At 49.9% G+C, this 20,263-nt stretch overlaps 2 protein-coding genes across 5 annotated transcripts; one reads left to right on the top strand and one right to left on the bottom strand.

The window, feature by feature from the left end:
* Positions 1-946: 946 nt before the first annotated feature.
* Positions 947-18,631, bottom strand: USB1 (U6 snRNA biogenesis phosphodiesterase 1). 3 transcript variants are annotated; one of them, XM_035282594.3, is made up of 7 exons: positions 18,158-18,631; positions 16,690-16,856; positions 11,484-11,667; positions 7,558-7,611; positions 4,756-4,861; positions 3,131-3,214; positions 947-2,066 (listed from the first exon to the last, which is right to left on the bottom strand). In XM_035282594.3, the coding sequence occupies exons 2-7, from the start codon at positions 16,799-16,801 to the stop codon at positions 1,962-1,964; spliced, it is 645 nt and encodes a 214-aa protein (XP_035138485.1). In that variant the 5' UTR covers positions 16,802-16,856; positions 18,158-18,631; the 3' UTR covers positions 947-1,961. The 3 variants fall into 3 exon arrangements, with proteins under 3 accessions (XP_035138485.1, XP_008984206.1, XP_002761061.1); XM_008985958.4 differs by lacking the exon at positions 18,158-18,631 and adding an exon at positions 17,767-17,940 and having other exon boundaries at positions 947-2,128; XM_002761015.5 differs by lacking the exon at positions 18,158-18,631 and adding an exon at positions 17,767-17,940.
* LOC100386503 (uncharacterized) lies at positions 17,863-19,872 on the top strand. 2 transcript variants are annotated; one of them, XM_035282589.3, is made up of 3 exons: positions 17,863-18,064; positions 18,184-18,952; positions 19,701-19,872. In XM_035282589.3, exons 1-3 carry the CDS (start codon positions 17,863-17,865, stop codon positions 19,702-19,704), a joined length of 975 nt encoding a protein of 324 aa, XP_035138480.2. In that variant the 3' UTR covers positions 19,705-19,872. The 2 variants fall into 2 exon arrangements, with proteins under 2 accessions (XP_035138480.2, XP_035138484.2); XM_035282593.3 differs by having other exon boundaries at positions 19,696-19,872.
* The last annotated feature ends 391 nt before the right edge of the window (positions 19,873-20,263 follow it).

Below are 20,263 nucleotides of genomic sequence, written 5' to 3'. Positions count from 1 at the left end.
CAGGGCCTGTTACAAGGCAGGTGTCAGTTAAGTGCAGCCTGCACAGCCAGAATTGCCATGTTGCTTGCAAGCCATAAAGTATGCCTGGCATCCTCCTCCTCTCCAGAAAAACCAACCTACTGATGGATCAGAGTCAGCAGATCAGTATGGTGTAGAGCAGGAACAAGGCACAGAATGTGCCTGGGTCTTTCGGTGCAGTGTCTGGGAGGCTGCCTCAGGAAAGGCAGGGTTGCAGGGACCACAGTGAGAGCCAGGGCAATAGGCTCCTTTCCCTCAAACCCTGTGAGCCCACCCAGATGCCAGGTCTGACCACGAGGCGGTATATAGGGCTGGATCAGGGCTGCCCCAGCACAGGACCTGAGGTTAGGCTGAGACTGGATCAGGGCCGCCCCAGCACAGGACCTGAGGTTGGGCTGAGACTGGATCAGGGCCGCCCCAGCACAGGACCTGAGGTTAGGCTGAGACTGGATCAGGGCCGCCCCAGCACAGGACCTGAGGTTAGGACTGAGTATGGCCCTTCCTTGTGGTTTCTCATATAAGTAGTCACTGAACCTGTTCTTGTAACAGCAGACTAGTCATTCCCACCCTGCTTATCTTTCAGGGGGACACTGGAAGACATGAGAAGGTTCTGGGAAGCACTCAGTGTCACAGCAGAAGGCCTCAGTATCTGCCTATGCCAGTGAGGGATGCAGGTGGTGACCCCTGACACACGCCTAACCCCAGGCTAGATGTGCCATGTGAGAGCTCTGTGTGTAGACCTGGCAGGCCGGGTGACCCCTCCCTACCCTCATTTTACCGAAGCGTCATTAATGTCTCTCAAGGCCACCTGGGAAGTTACAGCAGAGACTTCCAAGAGTCCCTCTAAACTGTGAGACACAGTTGGACAGTGTAGGGGAAGATGAAAGTCATCTTTTCACTGGGTTAAATACAAGTAGTCCAAAAAAGATCCAAAATAAAAAATGCAATTTTTATTTGTTGAACATAATTAAAAACTATAACATAAGAAGATTTCTGTATCCATCACCAGAAATACAGAAGACACCTGGAGAGGACTGACTGTTCCTTTGCCAGGAGGAAGGTTTGATGAAAAAACCTGCCTCCATGTTGCCCCTCAGAACGCCTGCAGCTGCAGTGGGCGGGAGGCAGCAGCAGCAGGAGAACCCCGGCTGTGAAAGGCTCCTCTGCCTCTCTGGGAAAGCTGCTAGAGAGGTCACAGTGCATTGGAGGCCTGGCTTTCAGCCACTGACCAGGCCAAAATGAAATATCTGCTCCTCTCCCAGGCACCTTGCTGGGGGCGAGTGGAAGAAAGGAGTGGAGAAAACTGATGCTGGACCACAAATTATCACCCCATACCTTGGCCCTGAAGTGGCCCCTGCTGGCACAGAAGCAGGGTGGGAGTAAAAGTAATGTTCAAGGAGAGAGGCTGACAGACCAACTGAAGCACCCCATGTCCTGGCTTGACCAGGAATAAGTCAGGGCATGATGATTTTAAAAACTGATCTGAGGCCAATAGCATCGAAATACAAATTGCTAAAGCAGGGGAAGTGGGAGAAGGAGTGAAGGGCTGTTTGTTAGAGGAGCTACAGTGGAGATTCTGGCGAGTGTGGGTGGGCTCGCCAGTGACCCCAATATTTTCTTTGCAAAACAACCACAGAGTAAGAATTAGGATGCCGAGGCTGCCCTCTACTGGCAGTTTCTGGGAAGGGCCACAGCACAGCAGCACCCAATCAGCAACCCACGATAGCCAAGTGAGGAGAGAGATGAGAGAGGGAGAAAGAGAGAGGAGAAAAAAGATAGGAGAGAGAGAGAGAAATGATCAGCACTCAGGGAGGATGAGGAGGGGCTGAACGCATGGCTGGGGCCTCCTAGGGGGAGGCTAGAAGCATCTCCATCGATTTTAGGGGGTTCCTCCATCTCAGCCTGGCCTGCAGAAGGGCTTGGAGGAGGAAGGCCTCTGGTGCTCACTTCAAAGGCATCGAGAAGAACTTGTTCCCAGACTTGCAGCGGACTTGCTCAGTATGCATGCGCAGCAGCACCTCAGCATCTTCAAACCCATCCACAATTGCCTTAAAACAGCAGCCAGGGAGGACGGTCACATGAAAGGGCATCTGGGACCCAGGGGTTTGCACTGCAAACAAAACCAGCTCACTCAACTTCAGAGGCTGGGCGAGGCTGAGGCTGCAGGCTCCAGGCTCTGCATTGGTTATCTTGTCTGACCACTTCTATAATCTCTGAGGTTGGTCTTATCATCCCAACTTGACAGATGAGGGCACAGATGCTCAGAGCCCTGGATTACAGAAATTAATAAAACCAGGCCTGGGACCCAGCTCTGCTGGAGCCCAAACCTGAGCTCTCTGTCACCTCCAGCCATATCAGGCCAAGAGCAAGGCAGCTTCTTAATCAGAGACCACAGCTGCATCCAGCCTGCACATGTTTGGTTTGGCTTGCAAAATGTTTTTTAAACATCCAAATTAGTTGCTGCCATTTAGAAACTGACAGATTCCATGTAAAAATCTAGTTTTCTGGCTTCTCTTATAAAGCAGAAGTGCTAGCAACTCTAGGCCTGCCTTCCTGCAAGGCCACACTCCCTACGGCCTCCCCGACCAGAGGTGGAGTATCAGCCACCACTTACCACTTCATACAAACTCCTCCTAGGGCACAGATGGGAAAGCAAAATCTTTTAGCTACTTATCAAAATTTGACAGACTCTGGGGGCTGGATGTTCCTTACACATTTTGCCTATTTCCAATGCCAGGCCCAAGCCTCTGACCTAGGGGCAAGTAGCTAGGACTTCAGGGGAAGCCTGCAGCCTCCTCGCAGATCAGTATTCTAGGGCAGTGCTTCTCAAATGGTAATGTACACACAAATTCCCTAGAGATCTTGTTAAAATGTAATTCTGATTTCTTATGCCTGGCATGGGACCAGAGATCTGCATTGCTAATAAGCTTCAGGTGATGAAGCTGCCAGTCCAGGGGCACACCTTGAGTCACAAGGGAAGGCGTTGGGGTCTCCTGCCATGTCATTTGTTTCCCAGGGATTCAGGTTTGGGTGCCTCATCCTCCCCACTCCAGCATCTGTCCCGTCATTTCTGGAGTTCAGCACCCTCTGTACTCCCGCCCCAGGAATTCACCTGTAGTTCCTGCAGGCACTGCCCCTCCAGCTGGAGACGTGCATCACCCACACACCAGGCCAGGCTGAGGTGGAAAGAAGGATCCTGGGGAGGGAAATGAGAGGTAGGTCAGCCGGATGCCTTGGCAGGCCCTGCTATCACAGCAGGTCTGTGACAGAGCTGTCATGACGTCCCTGCTAGATTCCTGTCCTGCCCAGTGGGAGACAAGATTCTCAGCGTTGGTCCCAAGCACCCTCCACAGACAGACAAAACAGCCCAGGACTGGTCCCATGGACTGAATCGTGCCCCCTCCCCCAAATTCATGTAGCCCTAACCCCCAATATAATAATATGTAAAGTGGGGCCTTTGAGGGGTAATTAGGGTTAGATGAGGTCATGAGGGTAGGACCCTCATGATGTGATTAGTGCCCTTTAACCACAGAGAGCTTGGGCACTAGTCTCTCTTCCTGCAGCCCCACTCCTGCCCCACCATGTGAGGACATGGCTAGAGGGTAGCCATCTACAAGCCAGGAAGAACCCTCACCAGAAACCAACCACACTCGGCTGGGCATGGTGGCTCACGCCTGTAATCCTGGCACTTTTGAAGGCCAAGGCAGGCGGATCACCTGAGGTCAGGAGTTTGAGACCAGTCTGGCTAACATGGTGAAACCCTGTCTCTACTAAAAATATAAAAATTAGCTGGGCATGGTGTCACACACCTGTAGTCCCAGCTACTCAGGAGGGTGAGGCAGGAGAATCACTTGAACATGTGAGGTGGAGGTTGCAGTGAGCCGAGATTGCGCCACTGCACTCCAGCCTCGGTGGAGACAGAGTGAGACTCCATCTCAAAAAAAAAGAAAAAGAAAAAGAAAGACACCAACTATGCTGTCACCTTGATCTTGGACTTCTAGCCTCCAGAACTGTGCAAAAATAAATTTCTGTTATTTAGGCCACTCAATCAATGGTATTTTGTTATGACAGCCTGAGCTAAGACACTCCTATTCACAGAGGCTTTCCTTGAAGTGTCATAGAGAGTCATTACATCTGTGACATGAAAGAAAACCCAGGCTCTGACTCTGTTCTGATCTAGGACATTCCAGTATACACCATACTTTTCAGATGACATGAGCAAAACCCCAAAAGTCCCAAGTTTTGAAGAAACAATACATGTCTCCATTCAAATTCATACTTATTCACCTCAGCACGGGTTAAAAACATCTATCAAATAACACTAATGGCCCTTTAAAACCCCGATAGTCGACTCAGAGTCCAAGTGCCCCTGGAGGGCCTGGGCAAGGCGCAGGAAGGTGTGTAAAGCTATAGCTCTTCTCTGAGTGTCAATTTGACCAAAAAATCTTAGGGACATCTACTTTAAAAATGTAAAAACAACATGGGTACATTATGAAGCAGAAGGTACAGATCTCAGGCATATTTAAGACATACAGCAAGATTTCTAAGAAATGTTGGACTTTGGGTGGGCCGCATCCGACTACCCCTCAAAGCCCTGGCCTCCCAGGGTGTGCGCCCTCTGAAGACTGGCGTTTGTAGCACTCACACGGGAGGGAGGTTCTGCAGGGTCTTTGGTTAAAGATGGTTTTATTCTCGTTAGAGATGGGTCATTGGAGAAGCAGCAGCCCCATTCATTACCTGGTAGAAAGTGGTAAGGTCGAATTCCTCCATGACTCTGTCCACCTCTGAAACCAGGTCCAGGAACTGGGCATGCCCTGAAGTGACCTCGAGCCCAATAAAGGTCCTGGGGAGAGGAAGACAACACAGGCATGAGATGCAGCCTCTGAGAACACCTGCCATCCGTGCAGCCAAAGAGGTGGCAGGCAGAAGGCCAGCCAAGAGGCCTGGGCCCTGGGCCTCACCCTGTCTCCCTGGAACGCTGGTTTTCCTGCTCTGTGAACCAGCTCTCTCAGTCCTCAGATTCTCTGTCTGTAAACCTTCCTTTCCCAGTTCTACACACATCTTTCCTCCCTCCCCTGCATCTAATAACCCATACAGGAATGCCTTCACCCACCACTGCCAAGTCACAAACCCAGAAGCTTCTGCACCCCCATTCTCCATCACTCTTCCAATTGCAAACGACTCCTGTCCTCAAAGAGATCTCTTCTCAAGGACTTTGCTCTCTGGCATCTGCTACCCCTCCCATAAGCACTCAGACTCTCTCTCATCTTTAGAAACTCTCCCCTGAAGCCACGTCTTCAGCAGTGTCCATCCCATTCTCAGTAAAACTTCTCAAAAAGATGATTTGTCCACCATCACTATCTCTTTCTCACCTCCCACCTTCAATGCACTTTGCTGGAAGGGCTCTTGTCAAAGTTGCCAACAACCTCCATGTTACCAAATCCAAGGGACACTTCGCTGTCTGCCTCTTACCCGCTCAGCAGTATCTCACACAGCGGACTTCCCTCCTTGAAACCCTGTTCTCTCTTGGCTCCCAAGACACCACATGCTGCACAGTCCTGGTTTAATCTTACCTCCTGCCTCCCGGTTCAGTGTCCTCTACCACCCTCTCTCCTCTCCAGCCTCTCTGTGGTGAAGGAGAGACGGAGCTCTGCAGTTCTCACTGGCTCTTCTCCATCTGCTCTCTCCAGGAGGCTGATCTCACCCAGACCCGCTTTCTCATACAGGCCAACACTGTGTACATTTCTATCTCCAGCTGGTTCCTGTCCTGAACACCCAGTTGTGTCTGTGACATTTCCACCTAGGTGTCTGACAGGCAACAAAACCAAACAGGTACAAAGCAGAACTTTTGATTTTTATCCCACCGGTGTCTCCTATCACAGAAAATGGGGCCAGCTGTTCTAGCTTTAAACCCAGGAATCGATGTTCGCTTTCTTCCTTCACATAAACCCAACCCATTGGTAATTCGGCCACTTCTGCCTCCAGTGTATCTCCAACGTGTCCACCTCTTGGTCTTGCACGGCCATCACCCTAATCTAGGCCGCAGTGGTCCCTCACCTGGACAATGACACCTGGCTCCTTTCTGGTCTCCCTGCATCCACCCTTGCTCCCTTCTGTCTTGTCCTGAGACTCCACAGTCACAGACACACCATCTAGTCAGACTGCTGTCCCAAGGTACAGATCAGATTATACCTCTCCGCTGTTCACATCCCTCCAATGGCTTCCATGATGCTGAAAATTCAAACTCCTTACTTGACCTTGCAGACCCTGCATGGGCCAACCCTGCCCATCTCATCTCCTATCCTTCTCCTGCATGCTCTCTGGGTTCCACCTCACTGGTCTCCTAAACAGGCTGAACTCTTCCCTGCTTCAGAGTCACTTAGTTTGCTGTCCTCCACTTGAAGATCTTGGAACAGCTCTTCCCAAGGCTGGCTTCTCATCCTCAGGTCACCATCAAATGCCATCTCCCTGGTGCCCTCCTGGACTACCCGCTCCCGACCACTGTATCACACCACAGTTATTAACAAACACTCTCATTACTTACTATCTCTCTCCCCTCTGAATATGAGATGGAAAAGAGCAGGAACTGTGTCTGCCTCTTCACTGCTGAATCCTTAGCATACGGCAAATGCCTGGCACAAGTGGGTGCTTAACGAACTTGTGCAGCGCGGACTAAATGAACGAGTAAATGAGGCCCCTTTCAGAAGTGCTCAGAGAAAGTGGCCCAGTGAGTGGATCAGACAGGGAGGCTCGCTTTGAAGCTGGGATAATAATTTCTTCTAATGTTCATCTAACACTTTAATACTTTTAACTTTTCAAAGGCCTTGGGGCTCATTTGAGCCTCACAACTGCCCAACAATGGATGCTGGGAGGTGTGTGCTGGCGTGAAAGGGGAGGAGTGTGCCAGTGTGAAAATGAAGGTCACAGAGATGAAGACATGGGCCAAATGCCACAACTGGGATGGAGCTGGGGCAGGAACAGGTTTCTGACTTTCACAGGTTTTCACTAAACCAAGATGCTTCTCTCAGTCTCTATGCACCACCCCTCACGTGGCTCCCCCAGTTATTATTATTATTATTATTTTTTTCAGACAGTGTCTCACTCTGTTGCCCAGGCTGGAGTACAGTGGCACAATCTTGGCTCACTTTAACCTTGACCTCTAGGGCTCAAGCGATCCTCCCATCTCAGCCTCCCAAGTAGCTAGAACTATAGGCACACACCACCATGCTTAACTAATTTTTATATTTTTCATAGAGACAGGGTTTGGCCATGTTGCCCAGGCTGGTCTGGAACTCCTGAGCTCAATCTATTCACCTGCCTCAGCCTCCCAAAATGCTGGAATTATAGGTGTGTGCTACTGCACCTGGCCTCCCCCTGTTATTTTTCTTAATGAAAGGTTCAGATTTGGGGATAGCTGCCTTTGTAGTCAGTTGGTTAAAGGCAAACAAAAATGGGGACAAACAAGTCCAGAGGCAAAGCCCTCGATTTTTGCACCAAAGAATCTTCCTCTAATAGTGACTAGGGGTTGGGAGGACCCACCTGGTTTTCTCTTGATTGGTGTAAATCTTTACCTGGTTGGCAGTAAAGAAGAATCTGAAATTTAGAAGAAAATATTTCAGAAAAAAGTAGCTTATGTTAAAAAAACCAGCACTTTGAAAATATAGTGAACTCATTTTACACTTAATATTATCACCCCATTATGCAGGTGGTATCCTGAACCCTAAAATATTAGAGCTGGACAAGACCTTGAAATCACCCATCCATGAAACACACAGCGTCACCCAGGTGCTAGTAAAAATCTTACTTTGTTAATAGCCATTCATCTTGATAAACAGTTTGAGACTATCTCAACTTTGCTGATGGGAACTGAGAAAGCCTTATTGATCAAGTAGGTGATAATAAACCACTTAAAGGCCGATTCATTTCTTGCAGTTTTTTTAAAAAAATAGACAACTCCAATTTCATCTAAGCAATCATGAGACCATTTCCTTGTGTGTCAGCGCTGAGCTCAAGCCTCTGCACACATCTGCTTCTTGAATCCTCACACAACTCTGAGCATCTTATAGACAAAGAAACAGAGGTGAAGGTGAATCTGCTGAGCCAGAATTTGAACCTCAGTCTGCCTGTTTCCAGAGTCCTTGCTGTCACCTATGACCCTTTGGTGAGGGGAAGTGGGTCTCTGTTGGTGTGAAAATGAGACAGATGCCCCCCCCCCCACGCCTCAGATCAATAATATAGGAAGAGCCAGGCTCAGCCAGGTAAGTGCTTTGACTTGGGCAGGTTTCTGCCTGTTGTTCTCTGAGATACTAACAACCTCACCGTGGAAGGTCCCGTCACAGAAACAGATCATTTACAGCCCCCAGGCCAAGGGTCTCACCCCCATCTGAGGGAACATAATATACCAGCATGCTGGGTAGAGCCTCACGATCTGTCCAAGGGCAAAAGTCAGCCAGCCAACTCTCTGCCTCTGGGGAAAATGTAAGGGATCACAGAACCACCAGGAGCTGGGATAAGCGCAGCTTTTAGGAATAGTTCTGCAAGGTGTCTGACAAACATCCTGGAGTGGACACTGGATGTCTGCGTCCAACCAACACCCCTTGTCCTGGTCACCTCGTCATGCAGGATGGCTCTCTACCCCTACTCCAGAGGCAGGTTGCCCAGGCCTGGCCAAGCAGAGCTTAGCCTCTCCTCAGTCACAGAACAGTCAGGGGTCACCTTCGCCTCAACCAGATGATTGAACTCGAAGAGACCACACCTGGCCTGGCTTCACTCGTGACACAGAGCAGTGACAGATCCTTTCCTCAGAGGGAACTAGCCCAGGGGTCCAGGTGCCATTTTCTGGTCTCCCAGCGAGCAAGGGAACCAGCCACATATACATCCCACAAAGTCCAACCTGCAATGGACTTTGGGCAGTTTTCAGAGGTCCCAGCAAGGAACTCGTGACCAGTGAAGCAACCACTGTATGCAGGGGAGCCCAGGCCGTGGCTTCCCTGCAGGGGCACAGTTCACGCCGTCTTCCTGGCGCAGGTGCAGCATGCCAGTCATCAGCACTAACATAGCCGCACTCCTTCATCCAGGGAACAGAGCTTCCGCAGGATAAGGGAAGCACTCTGTGTGGAAAGGGGAAAGGCCTGTTAACTCTTTACTCCCAAAGAAAGAGCACAGGAGGCAGGTCAGACCAGTCAGTCATTCCTGTGACTTGTGTTGAAGCCAGTCAGAGAGGGGGACTGTCTTCCCAGGCTGGTACACCATCAGCCCGGAGATGTGGTGGCTTCCTTTGTCACTGCCATCTGACACCTTCTTGTCACCCTGGTCCACTCATGCATGAGCCAGTCCTACCTCTGAACCTTTTAGTTATACCAGCCTATGAATTTCTTTTTGGTTTAAGCCACTTCGGGTTGGGTTTCTGGCACCTGTGGTTAAAAGAGTCCTGATAATAAACATATGGCTCAATAAGTTTGATAGTGATAATCCGAAGGTGGGGAGCGCTGGACTAGGTTGAGAGACGAGTTTCAGCCCTGATTCCCTGGCTGAGTGACTGGACTGGGACAAATTCTCCTCTGGGCCTCAGAAGGGGTTCAACTAACTGAGCAGTTTCCCAGTTGGGCAGTGACATCCTATGGAATTCCTGGGCCTATGGCCTCCTGACCTGTGGGAGTGCAGCTTTGGCTAGAAGATTTCTATTTATTTCCATCTTACACAGCCACACACCAGGCTTTTGTGCAACACCTCATTTGAAGAAAGGCTCTGCTGATAAAGGCAGAGTCAGAAAACCACCAGCTGGGCGGCTTCTTAGGCTCCTTCTAGTACCAAGAGCAGAGGATCCAGAAAGATATTCTTTGTGCTCCCTCGTCCCTGCTCCATGACTCAGCAAGCATCTATTTGATGTCTACAGTGAGCAGAGCACCTGCAAACAAGCTGCGGGTAATTCAGAGGGAAGCCACAGAGGAATGTGAGCTCCAGGAGGGAAGATGGACACAGGAATGACTGCGTATGAGGGGAGTGAAATGACCACCAGGGTCAACAACCACAGGACCGAATGAGCTGCGGATGGAGGGATTCTGCAGGAGATGCCAACTGGGAGAGCCTCAGTAAAAGAGCAGGGTTTTGATCTGGATCCGTCCAGCAGGAGATGCATTTCTGGTAGGAAAAAGAGTTATGAAATAATGCAAGAGGTAAGGAGGAAAAAAGCTCCAGGCTGGCAGACAAAACCAGAAGTGGGGTCTGGTTCTATACGTTCACCAAAGTGGTGTGTTGAGGGCACCCATGATCTCCTTTCACCCTCCCAAGCCGCCAGTGAGGTGGCTCACCACCACTCTGACCTGTTTGCCCTATCATTGTGAAACAGTAACATATGTGTTGGTCTCAGCCTCTAGTTTCTGACACAGAGATCCTAAAACCTGTGTCATTTCCTAAGCAGTGGGGGTGCCAGGAGCATCTTTTTATCTATTGTTTGGTCTGTGACCCTTGGCTTCTGACACAGAGCTCCTAATCCTTTGGAATTTCCTGGGTACAGGGGTGTCTTTTGTTCCAACAGGCAACTCTTGGTGGGCTCCTGGATGGAGGCTGATCACAGAAAGAGCAAGGCATGTTTAGAAGCTGGGAACTTTCAGCTCTACCCCCCATCTTCCTGAGATGGGAGGGAAGCTAGAGACTGTGTTAACAATCAATCATGCCTACATGATGAAACCTCCAGAAAAATTCAGAACTACAGAGTTTGAGGAGCTTCCCTTGGTGAAAAAGAACGTATCCATGTGCTGGGTCGGGGGTGCACCCCCAACACAGGGTCAGAAGCTCCCATGCTGGGGACCCTTCCAGACCTTGCCCTAACTGTCTCTTCATCTGGCTGTTCATGTGTATCCTTTAATATATCCTTTGTAATAAACTGGCAACCTAGTAAGTGGATGATTTTCCTGAATTCTGTGAGCTGTTCTAGCAAATAATCAAATCTGAGGAGGGGTCCATAGATCCTCTGATTTGTAATGAAATGAGATGGATGTTGGGGGTTACCTGAGAACTCAACAATGCAGATGATGTCTGACATGGAGAGCAGTCTTGTGGGACTGAGCCCCTAGCCTATGAAGTCTGCCCTAACCCTGGGTTATTAGTGTCAGAACTGAGTTAAATTGTAACCCACTCTCCAGTGGGTGTCTGGAGAGTTGGATAATTTGCTGGTGTGGAAAAAAACCCTGCACATCTGGTCACAGAAGTGCTGGAAATACTGAGCGAGAGTTTACAGAGAAACAGCTGGCTTTTCCTACAGAGCAGATAAGGCATCAGGAGTGTCACGAGCTGCCACGGCATGCCCAAGGTCACAGAGGATGAGAAGTACAGCAGGCAGTCCCAGGAGAGGGGCCATGTTCTATCTTTAGGTCTGGCCTGCTTGCTGGGGTAATGCCTGCAATAGCTCAGGAGAGGAGAGGCCATGGAGGAAAGGGAGCGGAGAGGCAGAGGGAAACACTCACCTCTGGAAGGAGGCCACGCGGGCTTTCAGAGCTTGCACAAAGGGGAGGATCCAGTGGTGGCGCAGAACCACGCTCTGGGACAGGCTGAGGTGGAACGCCTCCATCCTTACCAGCCGGGGGACGTATGTCTGGGCGTGTGGCAGCAACACATCAAGAAGATCCAGGAACTCCTCCTTGGCTTCATCTGGAAGGGAAGAGTGAAGAAGGTGGGTCTTTCTCTCAGCCAAGGTGCCATGGTTGAAATGAAGAAGCCCAGAAGGCAGACGGAGGTCCTTATTACTCTGGGTTTGGGAAGAAAATTACTTGGACAGCAGTCTATGTCTCTGTCTTCTCATACCATTTTAATAGGTATTTCTGGGAAGTCCCAGCTTTAGCAATCAGACAAGTGAAAGCAACAAAAGGAATTCAAATTGGAAAGCAAGAAGTTAAATTATCCTTGCTTTAGGATGATATGATCTTATATTTGTCTTTTGTTTTTGTTTTTTTTTTTTGACAGGGTCTTACTTTGTTGCCCAGACTGGAGTGCAGTGGCTCAATCTCAGTTCCCTGCAACCTCTGCCTCCTGGGTTCAAGCGATTCTCCTGCCTCAGCCTCCTGAGTAGCTGGGACTACAAGGATGTGCTACCACATCTGGCTAATTTGTATATTTTTAGTAGAGATGGGGTTTTACCATATTGGCCAGGCTGGTCTTGAACTCCTGACCTCGAGTGATCTGCCCACCTTGGCCTCCCAAAGTGCTGGGATTACAGGCATGAGCTTCTGTGCCCAGCCTCATCTTATATTTGGAAAAGCCTAAAGCCTCCATCAAAAAACTATTAGAAACAAATTTAGTAAAGTTGCAGGGTACAAAATCAGCATACAAATCAGTAGCATTTCTACATGCCAACAATGAACAATCTGAAAAAGAAATCAAGAAAGCCATCCCAATTATAACAGCTACAAATAAAATAAAATAAAATACCAAGGAACATACTTAACAAGAAGTGAAAGATCTCTACAATGGAAACTATGAAACATGGACACAAGAAATTGAAGAGGACACACAAAAAAATGAGATGATATTCCATGTTCCTGGATTAGAAGAATCAACAGTGTTAAAATGTCTATAATACCTAAAGCAATCTACACCTTCAATACAATCTCTATCAAAATATCAGTGACATTCTTCACAGAAATAGAGAAAAAAAATCCTAAAATTTATATGAAACCACAAAAGATCCAGAATAGTCAAAGCCATCCCGAGCAAGAAGAACAAAACTGGAGGAATCACATTACTTCAAATTACACTACAGAGCTACAGTAACCAAAACAGCATGGTACCGGCCTAAAAACAGACATGCAGACCAGCGGAACAGAATACAGAAACCAGAAATAAATCCATACATCTACTGTGAACTCATTTTCAACAAAGGTGTCAAGAACACACACTGGGAAAAGATAGTCTCCTCAATAAAAGGTGCTGGGAAAACTGGATATCCACAAGCAAAAGAATGAAACTAGACCCCTATCTCTTGCCATATACAAAAACCAGATCAAAATGGATTAAAAACTTAAATCTAAGTCCTCAGACTATGAAACTGCTACACACTGGGGAAACTCTCCAGGACATGGGTCTGGGCAAAGATTTCTTAATTTCCGGCAAGCACAGGCTACCAAAGCAAAAATGCACAAATGGGATATCCTATCAAGTTAAAAAGCTTCTGCACAGCAAAAGCAACAATCAACAAAGTAAAGAGACAACCCACAGAATGGGAGAAAATATTTGCAAACTATGCATAGAATAACCAGAATATATAAGGAGCTCAAACAACTATAGGAAAAAAATCAAATAATCCAATTTAAAAATGGTAAAAGATCTGAATAGATATTTCTCAAAAGAAGATATACAAAAGGCAAACAGGCATATGGGAAGCTGTTCAACATCACTGATCATCAGAGGCAAGCAAATTAAAACTATAACAAGCTATCAACTCACCCCAGTTAAAATGGCTTTTATCCAAGACAGGCAATAACAAATGCTGGTGAAGATGTAGAGAAAAGGTAACTCTCATACACTGTTGGTGGGAATGTAAATTAGTACGGTCACTAAAGAACAGTATGGAGGTTCCTCAAAAAAATAAAACAGAAATACCATAGGACCCAGCAGTGCGACTGCTGGGTTTGTACCCTAGAGAACAGAAATCAGTATCTTGAATAGATATCTGTAGTCCTCTGTTTACTGCAGCAATATTCACAATAGCAAGGATTTGGAATTGAGTTGTCCATCAACACACAATGGATAAAGAAAATGTGGCACATATACACAAAGGACTACTATTCAGCCACAAAAAAGAACAAGATCCTGTCATTTGCAGCAACATGGATGGGAACTAGAGGACATGATGTTATGTGAAATAAGCCAGGCACAGAAAGACAAACTTTCCATGTTCTCACTCATTTGTGGAAGCTAAAAATTAAAACAATTGAACACATGAAGATAGTAGGATTATTATCAGAGGCTGGGAAGGATAGTGGGGGTGGGGGGCAGGTAGGGTAAAGAATGAGGATGGTTGATGGGTACAAAAATATAGTTAAATACACCAGGCGTGGTGGCTCACGCCTGTAATCCCAGCACTTTGGGAGGCCGAGGTGGGCTGACCACCTGAGGTCGGGAGTTCGAGACCAGCCTGACCAACATGGAGAAGCCCTGTCTCTACTAAAAATAAAAAATTAGCAGGACATGATGGCACATGTCTGTAATCTTAGCTACTTGGGAGGCTGAGGCAGGAAAATCGCTTGAACTCGGCAGAGGTTGTGGTGAGCCGAGATTGCACCATGGCATTCCAGCCTGGGCAACAAGAGTGAGACTCTGTCTCAAAAAAAGTTAAATATAATGAATAAGATCTAGTATGTGATAGCACAACAGGGACTACACTCAACAATCATTTGCTGTACATTTTAGAATAAGGGAGTACAATTGGAGTGTTCATAACACAAAGAAATGACGAATGTTTGAGGTGATGGTACCCCATTTATCCTGATGGGGTACACTGCATGCCTGTATCAAAATAGCTCATGTACTCCATAAATATATACACCTATAATGTATCCAAAAAATTAAAAATAAAAAAAGTTAAAGTTTTGTAATTTTTTCTTTAAAAACTAGGCATTTCTGGTTATAGAAGTAACACATGCTCCTGAAATTCTGTCACCTAAAGCAATGGTCTCCAAACTACTGTAATCACACAGCCCATTAGTAAAACAAGTTTGCATGTATACGCTAATAAACATATATTTATAAATTACAAGTGTGTGCTACTCTGTAAAATTATGTGTTATAAAATGTGTACTCTCAAAAACAGAAACCTAAAAACAATGAGATAAAAAGAAACACATTAGGCTGGGCACGGTGGCTCACACCCGTAATCTAGCACTTTGGGAGGCTGAAGCGGGCAGATCACGAGGTCAGGAGACTGAGACCATCCTGGCTAATATGGTGAAACCCCATCTCAACTAAAAATACAAAAAAATTAGGCCAGGTATGGTGGCACATGCCTGTAGTCTTAGCTACTCAGGAGGCTGAGGCAGGAGAATCACTTGAACCCAGGAGGTGGAGGTTGCAATGAGCTGAGATCGCACCACTGGACTTCAGCCTGGGTGACAGAGCAAGATTCTGTCTCAAAAAAAAAAAAAAAAAAAAAAGGAAATACATTTAAAAGTTCTAATAATTTTCTCCCACACCCTAAACTGTAGCATTATCTTGACCTCTCCCCTAGGGGATATATGCCCCACTTTCAACACCAACTTCCCCAGAGATGAAGACAGTTAAACTTTGGTGCCTATTTCCACTGCTTTTTCTTAGTGCATATACTAATGTTATTTGTTAAAAAAAAAAAAAAAAAAAGAGTATACCATTTAAACGCTTCTGCAACTAATTTCTACATATAACATTACATGTTGGACATCTTTCCCCTCAGTATAGACAGGCCAAGTTCATTATAATCGCTCCATAGTAATCTATTAATCAGAATAAATTCGCATTTCTCTAATCAGTCTACTATTGAGAGACAGCTAGCATGACTCCAATTTTTCACAAAGAACACCACAATAACCACCCTTGTACGTTCACGTTACCTTTTTTTTTTTTTTTTTTACCAAATATGTGACGGCAGCTTTATGATTAACAGAGTCTTCTATACCCAGTATCCTGCTCAATTTGCCCAAATTCCCTGGTGGATAGGCAGCATAGAGAATCATCTCATTCTCCTTGTGCAGATGGGGCAAAGGAGGTTTCAAGAACGTACCTGACCTAACACAAAACCTAAACTTACTCTGTCTACTGTGCTAACTTGACACAGATGATCTGATTTAATATTCATGAAAGTCCTAGAAGATTAGTATTACTACTCTCTCCATTTTATCTATTTATTTTATTTTATTTGACATGGGTCTCACTCTGTCACCCAGGCTGGAGTATAGTGGAGCGATCTTGGCACATCGCAATCTCTACCTCCCAGGCTCAAGCCATCCTCCCACCTCAGCCTCCCAAGTAGTGGGGACCATAGTGTGTGCCACCATGCCTGGCTAATTTTTTAGTATTTTTGGTAGAGACAGGGTTTCGCCACATTGCCCAGGCTGGTTTCAAATGTGTGGGCTCAAGCGATCTGCCTGCGTCCACCTCCCAAAGCTCTGGGATTACAGGTGTGAGCCACTTGGCCCAGCCAGCACTACCCCCATTTTAGATATGAAGAAACTGAGGCTCTGAGAAGTCTAGTATCTTATAAAGGCACCCAGAGTAGTAGGCAGTGGCATCAAGTCTGGCTCTGAAGCCTGGGCATTTTCTGCCTGCCACCTGCTCATCAGGGCTAGGGGGGGATTTCAACCTTGACCACCCAGTATACCAAGGGCCCTCTCAGAAATAAAGTGCCTGCTGTACCCTGGCATTACCTTGACATCCTGCTCCAGATTCTCTTTTGGTCACCTCCTCATGAGCAGGGAGAATATTATATCTAGAGTTAACATATATTTCAGGCTATGAATTCAAAACCAAGATGACAGAAAAATCCCTAATTCTTGAAACTTGCTCTTTCTCTGCTAAATCAGTGACTTTCCCACCACCAGTGCTAGGTTTTTGGTTTCTTCCTTTCAGCTGGGGCCGGATTCTGCCCTTCAAGAGGCATCTATGGGTCTATGGGTCTTGGCCACTTGCCTTTCACACATCACTCACATGGTATATAGACGTGGGTGGCCCAGTTGCCCCGCTCATGGGGGAAGGTGCGCACCCGTCCCCCATGTTTGGCGCTGTCATCTTCAGGCCCCTCCTCGGTGCCGGGGAACATGTTTAGCACACTGTCAGGTACTGGAAACCTCTGCCTGGGAAGGGGGCTCTGGCCACTGCAAAAGGAAAAAAAGACCAGTGAGCACATTTATCCTGTTAGCATTGTCTGCCTTTGTACATACCACAAAAGTTGTAGCCCCTTATATATGGTGGCTCTGAGTGTGTTTGCAGCCCGGTGCTGGAAGCAGCTTCTAGAGAGCCAAAATTGTTTCTCCAGTATGTCTCATTGGGGTCTCCAACTCTGGGGGACAGACCTTAGCAGGGCACGAGGTCCCCATGGGAACAACGGGGCACGCAGCAATGTGGCTCAGGAGTCACATTCCCAAGCTGTACAGGCTGCAGCTGAAGTAGCACTTTCTAGCTCTGTGATCTTGGGCAGGCTATGTTCCCTTTCTGGGCCTCAAATGCCTCATCTGAAACTATATGTCTACCTTATAGAGCAGTTGTGAGATCAGCTGAGCTACTGCTTGTAAAGCGCTCAGCAAAATTAAGGCCTACCACTTAAGAACCTAAGCCCCAGTAAGTGAGGCCAACGGCTTTGTTCACCGCTGAATTCCCAGACCCCAGACCCGCACGGAGTGGGAGGGAGCTCAGTGAATATTTACTGGATGAATGAAAAAGCTCTCCCTACACTTTAGCAAGTGTTATTATCGCAAATGTATTCACATCAGGAAACAGACCTGATCTGATGGTACAGAGATGTGTGCCGGACGATGGAGTGGGCCAGCACGGAGGCTGTACCCGAACCCAGGTGGTCTGGCTTCCCAACTTGGCCCTAGCCAGGTGGGGCCACTATGGGGCTTTGTCTGGGGGTATCTTCTGGATCGTCCTTTCTCCCTGAGTCCCCCTTTCCTTCCCCGGAGCCGCCCCGCACCATCCCTCCCCACTCCACCCCCAGACGCTAGGGTCCGGTCTGGGTCTAGGACGAATGCGCGAGCCCTCCAGAGAGACTTCCTCATTCCTCACCTACGTTGGCTCCCATCCCCCGGCCTGGTCCGCATCCCGTCCTCGGACTCATCCTCGGAGCCACTGCTGCTGTAGCCCACCAGGGGCGCCGCGCTCATGGGGCCTCATTCGAGACCACCGAGCAGGTCCTCCAGCAACCTCACCCGGCACCCGGAGTTCCGCTGTGCCGGAAGGGCCCTCCTGGGGGGCGGGGCCTGGGTTGGCACCGCCTCGGGGCGGGGCCAGGCGGGCCGGCAGGGGCGGGACCCGGCAGGACTGCAGCGGAGGCTCAGCCCACCCACCGCACGCTGCCTGCCGGGTGCGTACGCGGCGCTGGCCACCTGCCCCCCGCCCCCTTCCGGCAACCCCCAGCTTTCCTGTACCCATTTCACAGATGGCCCAGGGCCCTCACCTTTTTTCCCGCTACTCTGTCTGCAGCCAGCCGGGACCAGACCTCCCAGACACGACGGTCCCGGGTCAGCGCACTAGACCCAGAGGAGACCCCTGCTGCCCCGAGCCCGTCCAGGATCAGAGGTGCTGGAGCGCCCTCCTCAAACTGGCCCAAAGTTCGAGCCCCTAGGAGCCCAGCTGAGGAGTTAGGGGCGGGTCAATCGTGGAAGACCAGAGGGTCTAGAAGGCTCCTCCTCGCCCGCTCAGAGCCGGGCCGAGAGCGGCTCCCGGGAGCCCTCTCCCCTAAGACCGAGAGGGGTGGCCGGGAGCAGAGCGCCCTTCCTCCGTTAGCCGAGGCGCCCGGGCCCGGCGACTGGAGAAGCGCCTGGAGCACCCTGTTTGTCCGACCCGGCCTGGCCGCGGGGTCCCCGGCAGGGGGCGGCCTCGCTCCGCGCCGCCCGCTCCTCCTGCAGCCGCCGCCGCCGCCCGGGATGCCGCTCCTCCCCCGGCCCCGCCTCCCTGGCCCCCGCGCCGCCCGCCCGCCTGCCCGTCTCCGCAAGGCCGTCGGTCCGTCCGCCAGCCCTCCCGGCGCTCCTCGCCCCGGCCCCGCTACTCCGGCAGCGCGCGTCGCTTCCTCCGTTCCGGCCGCCGCTAGCCCGTCCTCCGCCCCCGGTCCGGCCGCCGCAGCTACGCGAGGCCGGGGATTGGCAGCGCGCGTAGGCCGCGCCGCCGCGGATGGAGCCGGAATAAAGGGGCGGCCGAGGGAGCAGCTGGTCGCCGCTCGCCCCGCGCCTGCCCTACAGGCGGCCTGGAGCAGGTGAGCGGCGGGGCGCCCGGGGCCGCATTTGGGGGCTACCCCCTTGCCCGCCGCACCCCTTCCCCTGCCTGCCCGGCCGCCCCCCCCACCCCCGCGCCCCTTAGCCACGACCTGGCGGCCTCTTGAGCTCCTGGGCGGCTCAGGCCGGGCCTCGACGCGCAGTGGCTTCCTGGGCCCGGCCTGCAGCCCTGGGGCCTTTCTCCAGCCTGGTCGCCCTCGGGGCCCGCCCTCGGGTCGCAGCGGCCGGGCCATCCGGGGCGAGGGCTGACAGGACGCGGCCCAGCTGGGCCTGCAGGCAGGGCCGGCGAGAGGTGATCAGCTTTCATTCGGTTTCTCCGGGAGGAAGAGCTGGGGTGGGGGGCAGGTGGGGTCCTCCCCTGCCTCTCCTCACCTCCTCTGTCCCCCTTGCGGAGTGATCAGAGAGGCTTCCTGGCTGCACCTTGCTGCAGGAGGGCTGGGGTGGGCAGGGGGGACTGCAGGCCAAGCCAGAGGACATTGAGTCTGACAGCTATTCATGCCAGAAAAAAGCAAACAAAACAGTGGGTTGGCACAGTGGACCTAGAGGCTTTCAGAGAAGCCCACCTTCCCCCTCTCTGTCCCGGGAAGGCTTAGATAACCGAGTGGTACCTGCGTGCTTAAGCAACTTGCTGCCTCCACCCAGAGCAGCCGCTCCTCTCTTCCCTCCCTTCCACAAGATGCTGAGGATGACAGCTTTTAGCCTGACTCTTACATTTCTTTGGCAGAGCAGTTAGAGGCCAGGCTGGCCTGTGAAGGCGTCTCCTTCCTTCTTCCTCTGCTCGAAGAAAACTTACAAACTTTTCAATGTAAGAGGCAGATAAGCTGGGAACCTGGAAGTGGGTTGCATCTGACTCTGAAAGTTCCTCCCTCTCGCTGGCATTACCTTATGCTGCCACAAAGTGGTGAGTTAGAGATTTGCCTGGGCTGGGTGGGCTTTACCTTCCAACGATTACCCAGAATGTTATAGACTTGGAGTAAGGGAATGGAGTTGTCTCCAGAGAGGTGATGAGAAGTGCTCTGTGGTTAGCCTGCTTCATCCTGCGTTACCAAGGCAAACCAGTACAGTTTCTTATATTTTCTGCAGGCCTTGACACTATGAGATTCAGAGGATTTGGGAGTGTGTATGTGTTCTGGGAGAGCACTAGAGTGAGGAATTCTGCTGTGTGGACATCAAGCCTGGGTGGCTCTGTGGCCTTCTCATCTAGCCTCCATCAGCTATGGGCTCCAGTTCCTGTAGGGCCACCCATCCTGTCTGGTGGAGAGAGAATGAGCTTGTGGCCAGGGCTAGTTGAG

Source organism: Callithrix jacchus, chromosome 20 (genome assembly GCF_049354715.1).
Source record: "Callithrix jacchus isolate 240 chromosome 20, calJac240_pri, whole genome shotgun sequence".
NCBI lineage: Eukaryota > Metazoa > Chordata > Mammalia > Primates > Cebidae > Callithrix > Callithrix jacchus.
Note: the sequence above shows the minus strand (reverse complement) of the source record. Positions and strands in the feature narration are given on the sequence as shown.

Excerpts from the sequence above, each read along its gene's own strand:
- LOC100386503 (XM_035282593.3), top strand. The coding sequence starts at position 17,863 with ATGGGGCCTCATTCGAGACCACCGAGCAGGTCCTCCAGCAACCTCACC. Across the intron at positions 18,065-18,183 it reads CACCGCACGCTGCCTGCCGG|CCAGCCGGGACCAGACCTCC; the intron begins GTGCGTACGCGG and ends CTCTGTCTGCAG. Across the intron at positions 18,953-19,695 it reads CTACAGGCGGCCTGGAGCAG|AGCAGTTAGAGGCCAGGCTG; the intron begins GTGAGCGGCGGG and ends TTTCTTTGGCAG.
- USB1 (XM_002761015.5), bottom strand. The coding sequence starts at position 17,864 with ATGAGCGCGGCGCCCCTGGTGGGCTACAGCAGCAGTGGCTCCGAGGAT. Across the intron at positions 11,668-16,689 it reads CACCCACGTCTATATACCAT|ATGAAGCCAAGGAGGAGTTC; the intron begins GTGAGTGATGTG and ends CTTCCCTTCCAG. Across the intron at positions 7,612-11,483 it reads CGCGTGGCCTCCTTCCAGAG|ATTCTTCTTTACTGCCAACC; the intron begins GTGAGTGTTTCC and ends TCTAAATTTCAG.